The 18,973-nt window shown below is 38.6% G+C and overlaps 1 protein-coding gene across 1 annotated transcript in view; it reads right to left on the reverse strand.

Moving 5' to 3' along the window:
* HECW1 (HECT, C2 and WW domain containing E3 ubiquitin protein ligase 1) overlaps positions 1-18,973 on the reverse strand; it is a 440,869-nt gene that overhangs the window by 111,585 nt on the left and 310,311 nt on the right. Inside the window, exons 8-9 of the mRNA XM_041773230.1 lie at positions 4,082-4,224; positions 1,146-1,246 (exon numbers count right to left, since the gene is read on the reverse strand). Of these exons, the coding sequence (XP_041629164.1) occupies positions 1,146-1,246; positions 4,082-4,224 (244 nt within the window). The remainder of the gene's footprint in view (positions 1-1,145; positions 1,247-4,081; positions 4,225-18,973) is intronic.

The following is an 18,973-nucleotide window of genomic DNA, read 5'->3' on the forward strand; positions in this document are numbered from 1 at the left end:
TAGTGCAAAAAAAAAAAAAACAAAACAACAAAAAAAAAAAACAAAAAAAAAACAAAAGCACTAGTGCAGGGTGGCCCGGTGGCTCAGCGGTTTAGAGCCGCCTTCAGCCTAGGGCGTGATCCCGGAGTTCTGGGATCGAGTCCCATGTCGGGCTCCCTGCATGGAGCTTGCTTCTCTCACTCTGCCTGTGTCTCTGCCTCTCTCTCTCATGAATAAATAAAATCTTAAAAAAAAAAAAAAAGAAAAAGAAAACAAAGAAACAAACAAAAAACCCCAAAACACTAGTGCAATGCACCCATCGAAGATTCACCATCTCTCTGGTGAGAGCCCTAGGGCCATCTTTACTGCGACAGTGAAGGAAGAGTCGATTTTATTCGCAGGATGAAGAAACGGCCCAATGTGAAAGGACAAAACAGGGTGTTTTCTTATAATCTGCATTATCTATCGGGCATGGGTACGTGGGCAGAAAACTACAGACTCTGAGTCCTCAGGCCTCATTAGCTTTAACAGCAACTCATACAAGTGGCTCAGAAGGACCAGCTAGTTCTCAGCATGATCTACACCTAGTATGGGGCTTGCTGGAGAAGAGCAAAAGTAGAGTTATGAGACATCTCATCATTCTTATTTGGAAGTCTTTGGAATATGTTTTGGCTTGAAAAATCGAAAACTGAAGTTTTCTGTCCAACTTACATTTATTTTTCCCTGTAATAAATCCATTGTACAAAAATAGTTCTTAAATAATATGATGTGTATCACATTCATTCATGTTTCTCATTCATTCATTCATTCCTTCATTCATTCATGTAGGCAGTGAGTAAGTGGCTATTGAACTCCTCATATGCAAGTGCTGGGAGTAAAATGATAAATTAGACATGGCTCCATACCCATGTTGGCCTCATTGTCATGTCCCCCTCCACTGTCTAACCCTCTACCTTGGGTCACCAGAATGAAGAGGAGCCTCTCAATCAAGGGGACAGCAACCTGGCTTCCAGAATAGATCACTGGCTTCTGGGCATCAAATGGAGAGGAGAGAGAACCACAAAACCTAGGACATGTCTGGAGAGAACCATGGTTATTGTATTTTAGAGAAAGGAACCACGCCAACACTAGGCGAGGACAAGACATGAAGTTCATGCCAAAAATACCTGGGTGAATGGAGGAAGTGATCTCAAATCGGAATTGCAGCTGTCCACTCACATGATCTGTTGGAAGCCTGCGGCCAAGTGTATAGCTGACCACCCTATCCCTAGAAGGAAATAAGCACCGTTACAGATCAGGTCAAAAGCTCTCCTTCAAGATTATACAGCAGGCTTTCTATGCCAGTAGGTGAGGTAGGCAAGCCCAGGGAGACCCTGCTAATAGGAGGTGATGATCCACACAGGGACATGGAAGACGGTCTTAAGGTAAATGTGGGAGAGTACATTTGCTTGAAGAAAATCCTTATTGAATATTCTAAAGCAGGAGTCAGCAAACTATAGCCAGGGCCCAAACCTGGCCCACTACCTATTGTACAGCCAGGAGCCTATTACATTTTAAAATGGTTGGAAAAAAGAAAATGGTTTAAAATGGTTGTGACACAGGAAAATTGTCTGAAATTCAAATTTAAGATCCCCAAATAAAAGTTTTATTGGAATGCAGGCATGCTTATTATTTTACTTATTGTCTGGGGCTGCCTTCATGTTACAGTGGCAGAGCCGAGTAGTTATAACAGAGACTACATGGTCCACAAAGCCTAAAAATATTTACTATCCAGCCCTTTACAGAAAGTCTGCTGCCAACTTTGTTCTAAGCCAAGAAAACCCCAAAAGACAATGATAACAACAAAAAAGACCTGAGTATCTTGGCTTGCTTTTCCTGTGCAGGCTGACATTTTCTAGTGCCCTTCATAATGGGCATTGCCAGCAACAGATGCATGTCTTGCAGTGTATATACCTAATGTCATGGTGACTGGGGTGGTGTGGAGAGCCGTGGAGTGCTTCAGAAAAAGGCTTTCTGCAGGATGGACCGAAGCAAGCAAGACTTGGAAGTCGGTTTCCAATCCTACCACCTCCACCGTCCCACATACAGACTCTGAAACTCCACCCTGCAGTCTGGCATGAGCCCCTCTGCCCCCTCAAGGCACTTTCTTGATTACTAAGAAGAGAATTATCCAGGGGACTCGATTTGGAACTTTGCTCTTAGAGTTTCATCAACAATGCAGTTTTAGCAGAGTACGTTGCCCCCCACCTTGGCCTAAATAGGGAAGGTAAATACTTTGGATATTCAAGAATTAACAAATCCATTTTATCCAATAATAACAAGACATATTCCAAAACCATTTGTTATGCAGATGATTCTGTATTCATTCTATTTATTCATGGTCATACTATAGTAAAAAGATAAATCACTGGCTGGTAGTGTTTTGTTTCTAGAAAATACCAGCATTATGAAACAGTGATCCACTGCGTTAACATATTTCTTTGGTACACCATAGTGTAGTGTTTGAAGTTCCTAGGAAGTCCGTTAAGCAAAGCATTATATTAGGAAAAACAAATGAACCACAATATTTTGTTTGTTTGGAAAGGGCCTTGGTCAATATTATGAAGCGAATCTACCATGACCATAGGAAAGAGATCCTGAACCCAAAACCTAGTTGAAATCAGGTGATGCTTAAAGATAACCAGGCGGTGAGATATTAATTAAATTTTCTATGCTTTGCATTTGTTCCAGGCTTTTCTTTCCTTTGCTTCTCACTCACTTTATCAACAAATATTTTTTGAGCCTGTGATATGTGAAAAGTGCCACAGTTGACACAAAGCATGTAATGCATAGGCCTGCCTTTAAATGGCTTACTTACAACCAGCTAGAGGCGTAAGGCAAGACTAGTCAATAAAAAGTTCAAGGCAGCCAGTGACCTCCCACGTGAAGCTGAGGTGGTCCAATTATAGGACTCAGGGGAGGCAGGGAGCCAGTTTAGGGCTGGGGTGTTATAGGCAAGGGAATTGAGGGAGCCTTCTGAGTTGCCTTTATTTTAAAAGCCATGATGACGCTATTAAAAAAAAAAAAAAAGAATGGTTTAGAGCACTTTAGTCTCCATGTGCCAGGGGCTGCTTTACATTCTTTATGTACATTTGTTTGTTTGTTTAATGCTCACAACCATAAATGGAAAGTGCAAACACCATATGTGACATATGGCTGTAGCTCCATAAGCGTCTCTCCCTTTGTCTTGAAAGTTAATGGCATGTCAGTATGCACAAAGCTGCACACATGCTATAAGGTTCTAATTATATGTCCTGATGATAATCATTAGCAATTTCAAAGTCCTGAAATCACAAAAGCTTTAAGTGGAGACACTTAGAAATTCTGCAAGTTCTCCTCATTCCTTCGATATCATTCTAAGGGTTACACTGTATAGCATAGCATAGCATTGCATACATGTGTGGCCAGAGAGCTAAGCCTAGCATTATCAAATATAGTTGCTGTTAACTAAGGAAATATATACTATATATAACTATTTCATCTGGTGAAAGTCCATTTTAAGGAGAATCATGAGAGGACCTGAATGTAAAAGAGACAAACAGAAACATTCTTATACACAGCTGATTCCTGCAAAGAACAAAATTGCTGTTGTCCCTGAGAATTCATGCTTTTAAAATTTCATACATATTATCTAGCTTTTTCTACAAATACTAGCATATTCTAAGTCTCTCTACTCTAGTATCCCAGCATCTAATCTTGTTATAGAAACATCCAAAATGATTAAATCCTACACACAAGCAGAAATAATATTCTTCATACTAACACACATTTTAATTTCTACCTGTATAGAAAAAAGTGCTTCTAAGGGCTTCTTTCAATATTGTCTTAGGATTTTCTACTGTCTTCCATAACTAACCAGTAGTACACAAACAAGAAGAAAGGGAAGGATTTGCTTAATTGAATGTTGTGGCTCAAGCAACATAATTAATGAGAGAAGCCAAGGAGATTCAATACCACCATTTTAGTTTGAGTCTCCACGAGACTATATTGTTGCAGCTTACAGGCTTCTCTTGGCCTGCTCGCTGAAGCTTTAGTGATATTGAGGTCTCAGTCACAGGTTTACCCTATGGCGTGTCTTTCCAGGAGTCTTTGAACGGGCATCGACAGCTTTCCCAAGAAGCGCTTGATGATGGGGCGACTCTTAGCAAACTTGTCCTTCACCTCAATTTCCAGAACATCAGTGGGCAAGGACACAAAGCTGAATTGCTGCAATGAAATAATATGTCACATCAATTAACTGAGAGGTGCAAGGGCTGGCCAATTCCCAGCCCATCTATCTTGGATGGAGTTATTATAAAACATCCCAGTGACAACATATATATTGAGGTCTTAGAAATCCTGTGAGCCCTGTTTGTTCAGTAAATTAATAATAACAACATTGAGGTACTTTTTTGATGGTTAAAAATAGGGTTTCTCTGAGTTTCAAATAATTAAAAACAATTCACCTTAAAGAGGAAAAATCAACTTAGGCCTCACTATACTAAAGGTTTAAAGAAAAGAACACGTTTAAAGAAAGAATAAGCACTAACTCAACCTATAATTAACAAAATGCACTTTAAACCATAACAAAATATCTCTTTTTTTGTGATTGTAATGGCAAAGATTTAAAAACGTTTCATAGTACCCTGTGTTCTTGAGAGTGGAAAAAAGAACTCTCACCCACTGTATTGATGTACATTCCCATTCAATTGATTCAAAGTTTGGGAAGAGAATTGCAATATTTATTGATATTTAAGCTGCAAATTCCCTGCAAGTCAGAATTCCAATTCCAATTTTAGAAATTTCACCCTGGGATTAATTTGCACACTTGCTCAAAAGACTAGAAACACCAAAAATATCTGCTAAAGATAGCAACCAGTTAAATTAAGGATAGTAAATCTTTGAAATAGAAAACTCTGCTGCCATAAAAAAGAAACAGGTAAATATGCACCAACATGAGTAGATATTTGAAAAATAAAGTAAAAGAGCAAGATGGAGATCCCTGGGTGGCTCAGCGGTTTAGTGCCTGCTTTCAGCCCAGGGCGTGATCCTGGAGACCCAGGATCGAGTCCCGCATTGGGCTCCCTGCATGGAACCTGCTTCTCCCTCTGCCTGTGTCTCTGACTCTCTCTCTCTCTCTGTGTCTCTCATGAATAAGTAAATAAAATCTTTTTTTTTTTTTTAAAGAGCACGATATATAAGAATGTGGAGAGTGGGATTTCATTTGTACCTGGAACTGTAAAGAAAATGCCTTAAAAAAAAAAGAGAGAGAGAGAGAGAGAGGAATGCCTGGAGGAGTACTCCAAACTCAACCTTAAGAGGTAGGCTAGTAAGGAGGAGACAAAGCAGATCTTTTTCATTTGATTCTAAATTGTTCATTTTTAAAAAATAGCATACTGTATGACTTTAAAATAAAGGCAGCAATAATTAAAGGAAGACTGTAACCATCAGAAGTTGGCAAAGCCAACAATGAGAAGTGTAGAAAATGAACAAACAACCTAACCTTATGCCTAAAGGAGCTAGCAAAAGAAGAACAAACAAAACTCAAAACCAGCAGAAGGAAGAAAATAATGATTAGAGCAGAAAGAAATGGTATAGAAAGTAAAAAACAACAGAACAGATCAATGAAATCAGGAGCTGATTCTTTGGGGAGAAAAAACCCCATAACAATACAATGGATAAACTTCTAGCCAAATTAATCAAAAAGAGAAAGAGAGAGAAAAAGGACTCAAACAAAATCACAAATGGAAGAAGAGAAATAACAGCCAACACCACAGAAATATAAACAATTGAAAGAGAATATTATGAAAAATTTTATGTCAACAAACCTGGAAGAAATTGATAAATTCCTAGAAACATCCTACTAAAGCTGGAAAAACTGGAAATTTGAACAGACCAATTACTAGCAAGAAAATTTAATCAGTAATCAAAAAACTCCCAACAAACAAAAGTCCACTACCAGATGGCTTCATAGGAGAATTCCACCAAACATTTAAAGAAGAGTTGATATCTTTTCTTCTTAAACTATGCCAAAAAGATAGAAGAGGAAGGAAAACTTCCAAATTCATTCTATGAGGCCAGTATTACCCTCATACCAAAACCATATAAAGACAACAAAAAGGGAGAACTATAAGACAATATCTCTGATGAATATAGATGCAAAAATCCTCAACAAAAAACTAGCAAACTGAATGCAACAATACATTAAAAAAAATCATTCAGCACAATCAAGATGGATTTATTCCCAGGATACAAAGGTGATTCGATGTTAACAAATCAATCAGCATGTTATTTCACATCAATAAGAGAAAGGATAAAAACCATATGATAATTTCAATAGATGTAGAAAAACATTTGACAAAGTACAATACCCATTAATGATAAGATCCCTCAACAAAGTAGGATGAGAGGAAATATACCTCAACATAATGAAGGCCATGTATGAAAAACTCTCAGTGAACATCATACTCAGTGGAGAAAAACAGCTTTTCCCCTACAGTCAGGAACAAGACAAAGATGTCCAGTCTCATCACTTTTATTCAACATAGTACTGGAGTCCAAGCCACAGCCACCAGACAAGAAAAAGGAATAAAATGCATCCAAGTTGGTAAAGAAGAAGTCAAACTTTCATTATTTGCAGATGACATGCTGTTCTATATAGAAACCCAAAAGACTACCAAAATAACTGCCAGAACTGATAAATGAATCCAGTAAAGTCATAGGATACAAAGCCCATGAACAGAAATATGGTACATTTATATATACTGATAATGAAGCAGCAGAAAAAGGAATTAATAAAACAATCCATTTATAATTGCACCAAAATTAATAAAAGGAACTAGAAATAGATTTAACCATAGAGATGAAAGATCAGTAGTCTAAAAACTATAAAATATTGATGAAAGAAATTGAGGAAGGCACAAAGGAATGGAAAGACATTCCATGTGTATGGGTTGGAAGAACAAATATTGTTAAACTGTCTGTATTATCCAAAGCAAGCTACAGATTTAATACAATCCCTATCAAAATACCGACAGCATTTTTCAGAGAACTAGAACAAACAATTCTAACGTTTGTATGGAACCACAAAAGACCATGAATAGCCACAGAAATCTTGAAAAAGAAACTGCAGATTTCACAATTCTAGACTTTATATTACAAAGCTGTAGTAATCAAAACAGTGTGGTACTGGAACAAAAATAGACACATAGATCAATGGAACAGAACAGAAAACCCAGAAATAAATGCACAATTGTATGGTCAATTAATCTTTGACAAAGGAGGAAAGAATATGCAATGGGAAAAAGTCTCTTCAGCAGATAGTGTGAAAATTGGACAGCAACATGCAAAAAAAAAAAAAAGAAACAGGACCACTTTCCTACACCTTGCACAGAAATAGATTCAACATGGAGGAAAGATCTAAATGTGAGGCCTGAAACCATAAAAATCCTGGAATAGGGCACAGCCAGTAATTTCTCTGACATCAACTATAGCAACATTTTTCTAGATATTACTTCTGAGGCAAGGGAGATAAAAGCAAAAATAAACTATCAGGACTATACCAAAAGAAAAAGCTTCCGCACAATGAATCAACAAAACTAAAAGGCAATCTATGGAATGGGAGAAGATATTTGCAAATGACATCTCCAGTAAAGGGTTAGCATCCAAAATATATAAAGAACTTGTGAAACTCAACACCCCAAAAACAGATAATCCAATTTAAAAATAGGCAGAAAGCAGGGACAGATATTTCTCCAAAGGAGACATCCAGATGGCCAACAGACAAATAAAAAGATGCTCAACACCACTCATCATCAGGGAAACACAAATCAACTCAATGAGCTATTGCCTCGCACTTACCAGAATGTCTAAAATCAACAACACAAGAAACAAATGTTGACAAAGATGTGGAGAAAAAGGAACCCTTATCACCTGGTACTAGTGAGAATGCAAACTGGTGGAGCCATTGTAGAAAACACTTTGGATGCTCCTCAAAAAGTTAAAAATAGTGCTACCCTACAATCCTGTAATGGCACTACTGTGTATTTACGCAAAAAAAATAAAAATAAAAATAAAAATAAAAATAAAAAACACTAATTCAAGAGGATATATGCTATGTTTATTGCAGCATTATTTACAATAGCCAAATTATGGAAGAAGCCCATGTGTCCACCAGTAGATGAATGGATAAAGAAGATGTGGCATAAAAAAAAAAAGATGTGGCATATATATAATTCAGCCATAAAAAAGAATGAAATCTTGCCATTTGCAATGACGTGGATGGAGCTAAAGAGTGTAATTGAAATAAGTCATAGAAAGAAAATGCGTATGATTTCACTCATATGTGGCACTTAAGAACAAAACAAATGAGCAAAGGGGAAAGAAAAGCGAGAGACAACGCAAGAAACAGATTCTTAATTACAGAGAACAAACTATGGTTATTAGACGGGAGGTGGGGGGAGGATGGCAGAAATAGGTGATGGGGATTAAAGAGTACATTTACCATGATGACTACGAAGTGATCTATGGAATTGTTGAATCACTGTATTTTGTACACCCAAAACTAACATAACACTGTATATTCACCATATTGGAATTAAAATAAAAGTTAATAAATAAAAATAAAGAAAAGGAGAAGGAGTTACATGTTGGCATTGCCTAGCTCCGACTGAGAGAAGGGAGTGTTAATCATATTGAACATCACAGTACCCTTATTCAAGGGTTGTAGAGCATCTGAAATATATAATTATTTCCTTTTATTGTGATTAATTTTTTAATAGCAGTCTTTTAGCTTTAGCTGATTTCTCATTACAGAGATTAAACATGTTAAATGTGGCAGCGTTAAAATCTCTGTATCACAACAGGCTAAGTCATGCTGCAGTAACAGCCAAATTCCAAGTCTCAGTGACTTCTGATGGTAAAGTTTTGTTCCTTGCTCACACTGCCATTGAGGGCGGGCAGAGGGCTCTGCTCATTAGTCATTCAAAGAACCAGGCTGATGGAGCAGACATTCTTTCAAAAGTTGCCAGGCACAGTGACAGAGGAAAGAGAACTCTGGAGGGTCTTCCCCCCTGCAAAAAAGTGTTTGCTTCCAATCTAACTCCTCATCAGGACTAGACACATGTCTCAGCCAACCCCTGGGACAAGAAAATATGGTCCTATAGTGTGTCTGGGAGGTGGACAGCAGAAATATTTGGCAAATAGCACGAATGGCTTCCATACCTCCATGTAGTGCTTCTAATTTCCATTACACATTAGTATAGTTTGGTTCTGCACAATTCCTAAGGACCAATCATTCCTGGAACTAACAACAGAATTTATGGACAGGCTAAGCTGGAGGATCAAACCAGGGACAGGCACTTCTCTAAGAAGGCCTATGTTAGCAAGAATACAGTCCCACCAACTGTCTCAGGTCCTCAAAACCCCTATATCTTTGATCCAGTTATTCCACTCTGAAGTGTACTGTTATAAATATCCTAACTTAAATGCTCAACAATAGGTCAGGTACATTGTAGTAAATGCATATGATAGAATAGTTTATAATTTTCTAAATTATAATAATTTATATTTGAGTTACATATATAATTACAATATTATAACATGTTAAACAAAAGATAGAAAATGCTTGTTTTACAATGCTAAGTGATAAGAGCATCCTGTTCTTAATATTTAATTCGTGATCACAAGAATATGAATTATATGAATTTAGAAACTGGAAAGAATTACAATCAGTTTTAATAGTAGTTGTCTTACCAAGTAGGATTGTTCCCCACATTTCTTTTTCTGTATTTTCCACACTTCCTCTAATGAGCATGTATTATTTTCATAACGAAAAACGTAATCACCTTTATTAAAACAAGAGTATTTCTGGTTATAGCAGCCTACACAGGACACCAAAGTCAACTTAGCAAACTCACTCTGAAACTCAGTAGCAATGCCTGAGTTCTTCCCTTCCTCCACAAGGATTTCCTTCTCAGCCTCTCTTCACGTATCCACTCCTGGACTCCAGGCATCACACTCTCCCCACCAGGTTCTCACTCCCATTCCACAGTTATTGGAGTTCGTGTAAAGCCCCAGCTATTGAAAGAACCAGTGAGCAGCTCTGGAAATGTAAAAGTCTATCTACTCATGAGCAAGCTACATGTACCAGTGAGCCAGGGTGTTTCTCCTGGAAGCTTCTGCTGACCTGACCCCTGAAGAACCTTTGGAGTGACATGGAACTTAGCTCTTATTTTCAGCTCTGCATATCCAAATTCTTGAGTCTCATTCACAACCTCCCCCAGGCTCGGCATCTTCAATTGTAGAATGGGAAAAGAAGGCTCATGCCATGTGAAATTAAACTGTATTCTTTCCTTCCAGTTCTGCTCTATCCAGACTCTACCTGCCACATCCACTACAGATCCTCCTTAACTTACAATTGAGTTACATCCTGATAAATCCATTGTAAGTTAAAAAATCTTAAGTTGAAAATGCATTCATCTAACCTCCTGAACATCATAGCTTAGCCTAGCCTGCCTTACACATGCTCAAAACACATTAGTCTATGGTTGGACAAAATCATCTAAAACAAATCTTTTTATAATAAAGGTTTGAGTATCTCTCATAATCTATTAAATGCTGTACTGAAAGTGAAAACAGAATGATTGTATAGGCACAGAATGGTTGTAAGGGGTACCAGTTGTTGGCCCTCATGGTCACACAGATGGTTGGGAGCTCTGGCATCACCAGATAGACTGAGCATCATTGGACAGTATCACACACACATCCCTAGCCCAAGAAAAGATCAAAACTAAAAATTTGAACTGCAGATCTATTGAATGGATATCACCTTTCGTACCATCATGAAGTCGAAAATTGTTAAGTCCAACCATTATAAGCTGGGGATCATCTGTCTTATCTCTTTCACCTTTTGACTTTCTAATTATTGTACTTTTTTCAAATTTACTACCTCCTTTCAGCTGGTCCATAAGGACCAATAACTCTATAACTATTTGTAGTAATCTATAAGGCCTGGTTCAAATGCCTAAAGCACAGACAAAAGCTATAGTCCTACTGTTAATTCTCCCTCTGTCTTTCTACCCAAAGAAATGCCTAATTATTGGCCAAAAGAGAAAGCTTTGAACTGTATCCGCAAAACATTTTTTTGAAAAGATGCATTGTTGCCCCAAGCCTTCTCTGTTTTGGGAATTTTGTCTTTTTTTTTTTTTTTTTTTTAATCCTAATTCACCTGTGAAAGAAAACCAATGTGGCAAATGAAGGAGCCAATCCTGAACATTCTTAGGGTCTAAAGTCTGGCCATTTCCCACTTCATCCTCTTTTGCTCATGGGCATTTAAGAGCAAGTGTAACATTGTTGGGGAATGCAATAAAAAGATCACAGATTGAATGGTGCCTGGATTACTCAATTGGTTGTGTCTGGCTCTTGGTTTTGGTTCAGGTCATGGTCTCAGGGTCCTAGGATTGAGCCCCATGTTGGGCACCATGCTGAGCCAGGAGTCTGCTTGAGGTTCTCTCTTCTCCTTCTGCCTTTTCCCATTCTCTATCCCTAAAATAAACAAAATAGATAAATCTTTAAAACAAAACAAAACACCTATTTACCTGTGAGCTGGACCCAGACACTCAGAGTCTCCCCACCCCCATCCTTGGAATGTGGGTTTGTTTGCCTTTTCACTCCCAGAGGCTTATGTCCAAAGACATAGCCTTGAGATGGTGATATGATGTTGAAAATAGCTGCATGGTAAATGTGATTAAACCCAATTAGGGCCTCTTCAGAACCTTTTAAGATTTAGAGGGCGGGTGTGGGGCTCCATTCATCTTGCTGTTGCCCATGACAAGCCTCACCTATAAGTCCCCTTTGTTATTGTTAAAACTGCTACCTACCAAACTGGAGTGACATGCCTCTTTCTTTGCCTCTCCCTGCCCTCTACCTATGGGGGTCTGTTTTCAAATTACACTGGTGGAGCTCCCTGGAGAATTGTGAATCTACATATACTTGGACCAACCAATACATAAATGGCTCCTTATCTCTGCCTAAACATGAGATTATCCTAAACGAAGGAACTCCTGGTGTCCCTAAAGTCAGAGAAGTAAAATTCCACAGGTCATCTTTCCATTAGAACATCAGATTCCCTTTCCTGTCTGTACTTAGGTAATAATTGTCAGATCTTGTACCTTTGGGCAGCAAGCACAGGAAGAAAGCTGTCCCAGGTCCAACACCTGGATGTAAGCTGGAGTGATACGCAGCACTCCTACAGCATCAAACCTCTTTTTGGTTAAAAGTAAACTTGACACAAAAGTAAGCTTTCAAACATAAAGTAAACATTTTGCTTAAGCACAGGTTGTTGGAACTCTTATTTTTTGCTTTGGGCCATTGGTACTCAGTTCTGGCTCTCATTCAAATAATCTGGGGAGCTTTCACAAAAATATCCATAACTGGATCCCATTTTTAACTACTTAAATTAGATTTCCTTGAGGGTAGAACTGGGCACTGGTAGTGTTTCAAGCTTCCCAGTTTACTTTTCTGCGCACCCAGAGTGAAGAGCCATAGTTCTCTCAATAATAATCCATTTTAACTTCAAATAATCTCATTGTTAGGAAAATATTCCTTAGATCAAATCTAAATCTTTTTCTGTGGCTTAAATATTTAGTCCAGTAATTCATAACCTATTCTTCAATCCCTAGTTTAATAATTTTTTATTTTGGTCTTGGCATTCTTAATAATAACAGTGCATGGTAGTGAGCCTCTATACCCAACAGGTGCCAATAACACCTAGTTATGAAAACTAAAAATGTCCCCAGACATTCCCCAATGTCCCCCGAGGAACAAAATCACCCTTGTTGAGAACCACTGATGTAGGCCTGCCATCTGCAGTTTTCCAGAGAGATGTTAGGACTGCTGTTGCAATCGGTGGGGGGATTTATTTATTTTGGTTTGCACCATTACTCAATAGGCTATTTATGTAGAAAGAAGATACTTTATTTATTATGTTCCATTTTGCCTCAGAAAAAAAAAATATGAGGCAGATCTTTTATAAAAAGAACTTCCATGAATTGAACTCATTGAAATAAAAAGAGTAGCTAACTAACAGGAATATTTAGTTGGCAATTATGTAAACTGGCAGCAGTTCTACAGTGGGCAATTGAGGCAGAAATTAGGAGTGTCACTAATAAAGGAACCAATGACTCAGAAGAAGGGGAATGTTATACACTTACTCATAAACACTTGCGGAGCACTGGCTCTGAGCTAGGTCCTGATGGCATGGCATCACCCTTCAGTCCTGGGGCCATAGATCTCTAACTTTAAGAGTCACAATGTTTACACTGAAAGTAGACCACCATAAGATAGGAAGTGCTAGAGTGAGGATCCCCAAAGGCTCATCCTGATGGATGAACAGAAAGAAGAGCCGTGATGATGGGGAGGAGCCTGATGGACAAGTAGAGATGACTTCCCAGAGGATGCGAAGTTTTAACTGAATCTTAACACATAAGCAGACATCTGCCAGGTCAAGAAGATGTGGGAAGAATGTCCCAGGGAGAGAGAGAGTGGCATGGGCAAGGAAGGGATTGAAATTCACAGAATGTACAGGTCTCTTTGGGGACTGTGGGTGGCTTAGTATGTCTGGGTCCTAGTGGGGGTCATGTTGTGAGATACAACCAGATAGAGAAGTAGGATCCAGATCATAAACAGCTTCCTGGCCAGAGGCTGGACTTATTCTAAAGGCATCTGCGAGCAACTGAAGGATCTGAATCATGCAAACAACAGATACCCTGACGTCTTGCATTTGAGGAATGTAGTAGTGCTGAGGAGGTAGCCCATATATATATGTCAGACCTGAGGATGGGCAGGTCAGGTGAGACAAGTGAGATATGGGGAGAAAGCCTAGAAGGGAAGGAGGAGAGGGTGACAGATTCGTCGCCTGGCTAAATGTCAGTGAGAGCCATGGCATGTGTGAGAGAAAGAGGCCAAAAATTTCCAAGATTGGATTCCCAGGATTGAGAGTATGTGGGAGGACTGATAGTTAGGAATGGAGAAGGGCTGAACGACTGGATGTCCCAAAGTAATCAGAGAACAGAGTAATGGAAATAAAGGGTTGGGTAGGGAAGGACAGTTGATTGTAAAGAGAGACCTGGAGACCTTGTGATATTTTAACAAGATCCAGGGTGTAAACATTGGAATGGGTGGCTGGTGATGAATGGAAATGCAGGTCAAGGAAAGTGAGAAGGTTAAGGAAACTAGGATGTCTGATAGGTCATTTATATGGAGCATGATAATTCATAAGAATAGTAGGTCTTGGGTAGAAAGGGAATATGTTACCACAGATAGAAAGGTCTTTACTGGTCATGTCCAAGTGAATAACAGGATTCATTATTGCCTCAATGTAGCTAAGATGACATAGATATCAAAGTGAGGATGATAGGATAATAAAAAATGAGGAAATAGTTGTCAGAAATTTAAGAAACATGTTCAACATGATTTGGAAAGTATTTTTCACTTGGGTGTTTAGAGTATGAGAAAAGATGACCCCAGTCTTCGGTAGCAGAAGTAGTGTTTTATTTACAAACTTATGCAGGTTGGGAAGGGTTGAGAACTGAAGAGTGGTAAGGATGGTTAACTTTGCTTTTGAAGAAGTAGGAGGTTATCCAGGAGAAAGGCAGGGACACCAGTTAGAAGCCAAGATTATAGAATTCGTGGTCTGGTGAAGCAGGTCAATTAGAAGGGGCATCTGGTTTGCCTTTCCTCTATTGCAGTGGGGCATGATGGGGAAATAAGACACCAGCTCTGTTCACAAAAGGCTGCCTTGAATCACTCAGCCAACACTATTATTCATTGCTAATGAAACTTAAATGGACCAGGTCTGCTGCTTCTTGTACAGAAGTTCTTCAAGGAGGAGGAGAGTAGGAAAAAAGTAAATGGAGCATGCAAACTGCAGCTACTCTTCCTTGGAATTTTGCATGGTACGTGGCTTTCAATCCAGGTGGTGGCACTATTCTTTAAGTTTAAAAAGGGCCCTTGAAAGCAGGGCTGCCTAAAGTCAAGGATAGAAAAACTCCACCAGTAGAGCAATAATTGCATCAAGAGGAACTTTTTTGTCTCCCTTAGCAACATCACAGGGTTTTATACTAAGAAGTGGTGCCCCAGGAGTCTAAGTGTAGGGGAAGACCCGCCCCTTTAAGTGATGTGTGGCTTGACTCCGTGTTAGGAAGGAAGTGCTAGAGATAATTCTGCTGGGACATGAGCCTTGTAACTGCAGGGAATCTGTTTTGCTCTTGCAAATTTGTGATATATAGAAAGTTTCCATTTCTTCTTATGCCTAAGAGCAAATGAACTTAATTTTGACAGAGCCTCAAGCAACTCCATACGAGGTTCTAAGAATCTTCAGCTTCAGAATAGAGTATTATTAATTTTATTTGTAGGTACCGCTATGGCAAAATTCAGCCAAGATTTACTTGCGGCTTGGTTGAGTGGGAAGCAAGATCTGTATGTGTGTGCATACAAATATGTAATGTGAATATGATTACATATCACACATAAAATATATAAAATGAAAAAGTATATATTATACGCACATGTATTCTATCTATATCTCTATCTATACCCATAACCTTATCCGCATCTATATCTCTAATCTTTTGCTCCTGGAGATGATGCCCTTAAACTCCTATAAAGAAGAAACAGGATTAGATTACTAGATTGGAAACAAAGACTAAAATTTGCTGTGATCATAAGCAACTTAACTAAGCTTTCTGTCCCTACTTTATGGTACCCCTAACAGAGGAGAAAGAAAAGAGCTCCTCTTTCATCTTCAGCAGCTGCACATGCTTGTTGGTAAATTGTCATCTTCACTGATGTGGTTCCTCACCTGTGCACCTGGGGCCACCCTAACTGCTCTCTCACCTGCAGACTCCCCTATCCAGTCATTCAGAATCTCAACTTTCTTACTGACTCTCCATTCTCCCTCTTCACTTTGGCTGCACTGGCCTAGGCACAGCCACAGTCTCCCTGTTTTCAGCTTCTCTTTCATGCTTGCCAGTAAAGGTATGTCTCTGAAACAAAGGTCTGATCATTTCATTCTCTTGCATAACAACTTGCTTTTTCTTCTCATTTACAGGATAAAAATCTAAATTTCCTAGTGAAATGTCCAGCTCTTGCCAACCTTTCCAAGTCCCTTTAACATACTTGTTACCTGAAGACCTCATTTTCTTTCATATATTTTCAAGACTTACTATTTGCCTGGAAGTTGTTCCTTCCCAACTTCCTTGCCGTGCCAACCTCCTACTCATGCTCTAAAACCCCATTCACATAAAGTCTATTCTGTGAATCCTCTTCTGACTTTGGGAACCATCAACCAAGGCAGTGATTCTTTCTTCTGCTTCAATATCCCCTCTATAGTCTATTTTCTTGTGGTTGGTTGGTTGATAAGAATGCACATGTTCTATCTGTTTTTAGTAAAGCTTTTTGCACGCAGAAGCCACATACTACCTTTGTATTGAGCACATCAATAAATGAGGTGATGAATGGCTGGCTACTTCTTGAAGTAATTCCACTCCATATGAGACACCAATGGTACAAAAGTGAAATACAATCCAAGCTTGTGGGTGAGCAAAAATATTCTATGAACACTAGACTGAAACGTCAGTTCCCAAGCCACACTATTGTTCTACAGAAAACCTAAGGATTACACTACAGTGGACTTCTCTGAAATAAAAGCAAAGTGAAACTCTTCATTTGGATACACGATGTGGATACTCACTGGCTGTTAAAGATGAATAATTAAAGAGGTAGGAAGAATTCTGAGATGACCCCCTTCGGATTCTCCTTTCCCCACTCATCCCATATTATCACCTCCACAGCGTAGGTGGGACTTGTGAACATGACGGATGTCACATACATGATTACATTACCAATCAATGGACTTTGAATTAATACAAAAGAAGATAATCGGGGTGGGCCTGACTCAATCAGGTGAGACCTTTAAAAAGGACTGGTCACTTTTTGAAGTCAGAGAGATGAAAAGCATGACAGGGATTCGATGCAAGGGAGAATCTCCATTACTGGCTTTGATGATGGAAAGAGCCACATAGCAAGGACCAGAGAACAGCCCCTGGTAGCTGAGAGTGGTCTTCAGTCAACAACCAGCAGAGATCTGAATTCTGCCAACAACCCTCATGATCTTATGAACAATCTTTCCTCTGGACAAGCCTAGATGAAGACACAGGTCCACTAACACCTTCATCTCAGCCTCTCAGACTTTGAGCAGAGATCCCAGTTAGGCTGAGCCCAGACTTCTGACTTATAGGACTGTGAAATATTAAATAGCTGTGGTTTTAAGTTGATAAATTTGTGATAATTTGTTGCATAGTAATAGGAACCTAACAAAAAAAAAAAGTAGGGTAAGTAACAGCAGGACGAGACTCTCTGAATATGTATGTGGAGTTATTTGTTGATAGTATTTAATTCAGTGTACTGTAGTATCTCCTGAACTGGTTGCCATATGATGGTGAGCGTTCCACTGCCTGGCCCTCAAAAATAAAAGAAAAAAGAGAGAAAGCTCTAATAAGAAGCACTGGGCTAAACAGTGGGAATAGTTCTTTACTGGCAGGTGATGTAGGGGTTTTAATTATACAAATGCACACCATGAATCTGCAAGATAGAATGGAATGTTTCCATATTTGACTGTGGCACCTCTCATGTGTGCATGCATGCATGCATGCATGTGTGTGCATGCACGTGTGTGTGTGTGTGTGTGCGTGTGTGTGCTATTGCGTGGTAGACTGCTGTAAAGTAGATCATAGTTTGGGATATTGGTGTTTGGCGTCCAGTTATAGTTCAAAGTGCTGAAGGAAAAATAACTGTCAATGTAGAGTTTTATACCTATTAAACTCTCATTCAAGGTTGAAGTAAAAATAAAAACATTTTCAAATAATAAAGACTTGGAGATTTTACCAGCCACAAATTTTCAGGGACTTTTAGATGAATAAAATCATGGCATCAGATTAATAAAAAGAGACATAAAAATCATTTACACATAGCATATAGCCTCTGACAAGGACAGGATCTTTGTCAGAACATTCATTTGTGTGCATTTTGTATATATTTTTATGAACAACTTCATAGAAATACATAGAAAACATATATAATAGGTACTTTCTAGAAAAATTTTAAAACAGATTCAAGAGGAAACAGGAAACCTGAATAAATAATATTAAATAATTGAGTTAGTAGTCAAACATTTTGTCACCAAGTCACTTTACAAGTAATTTTTACTAAAACTTCTGGGAATAGATTATCTAATATAAACTGTTCAAAGAAATTAAAGATTATAAAAAAGAGGATGCCTGGGTGGCTCAGCAGTTTAGCGCCTGCCTTCAGCCCAGGGCATGATCCTGGAGTCCTGGGATCAAGTCCCACATCAGGCTCCCTGCATGGAGCCTACTTCTCCCTCTGCCTGTATCTCTGCCTCTCATGAATAAATAAATAAAATCTTTAGAAAAAGATTAAGAAAAAGAGTCAGCTACCCAAATGATCTGCTGAGGATAAGACATCTTTGATACAAACTCTATAATGGTACAAGAAAATTGAAGACATCTTATTTACATATATAGCTGCAAAAATCCTAAATAAACGTAGCTGCAAATCAAAAACAGCATTTGTATGAAAAATATCAACTGTGTCTTTCAGGCTGAGGACTACCTGTGTGACCATTCCTCTGAGATTAGAATCCCTTTTCTCCTCATTCATTCCTAATGTTTTCCTAGAGGGTGCATAAAACTTTGAACATTCATTTTCTATGCTAACTTTATCTTTGTACTAAAAAAATTTTTCTGATTTCATTTTCCTCACTTATATTAAAATATATTTTATCTTGCTATATTGTATGCATTTTATATGTTTCCAGGACAAGAGAGGTGACTATTTAAAAGGGTATATATATGCTGTGTGGCCTCAGATTTGGCATTTATGTGCTCATAGGAAAAGT

The sequence above is a fragment of the Vulpes lagopus genome, chromosome 11, assembly GCF_018345385.1.
Source record: "Vulpes lagopus strain Blue_001 chromosome 11, ASM1834538v1, whole genome shotgun sequence".
In the NCBI taxonomy this organism is placed as follows: domain Eukaryota; kingdom Metazoa; phylum Chordata; class Mammalia; order Carnivora; family Canidae; genus Vulpes; species Vulpes lagopus.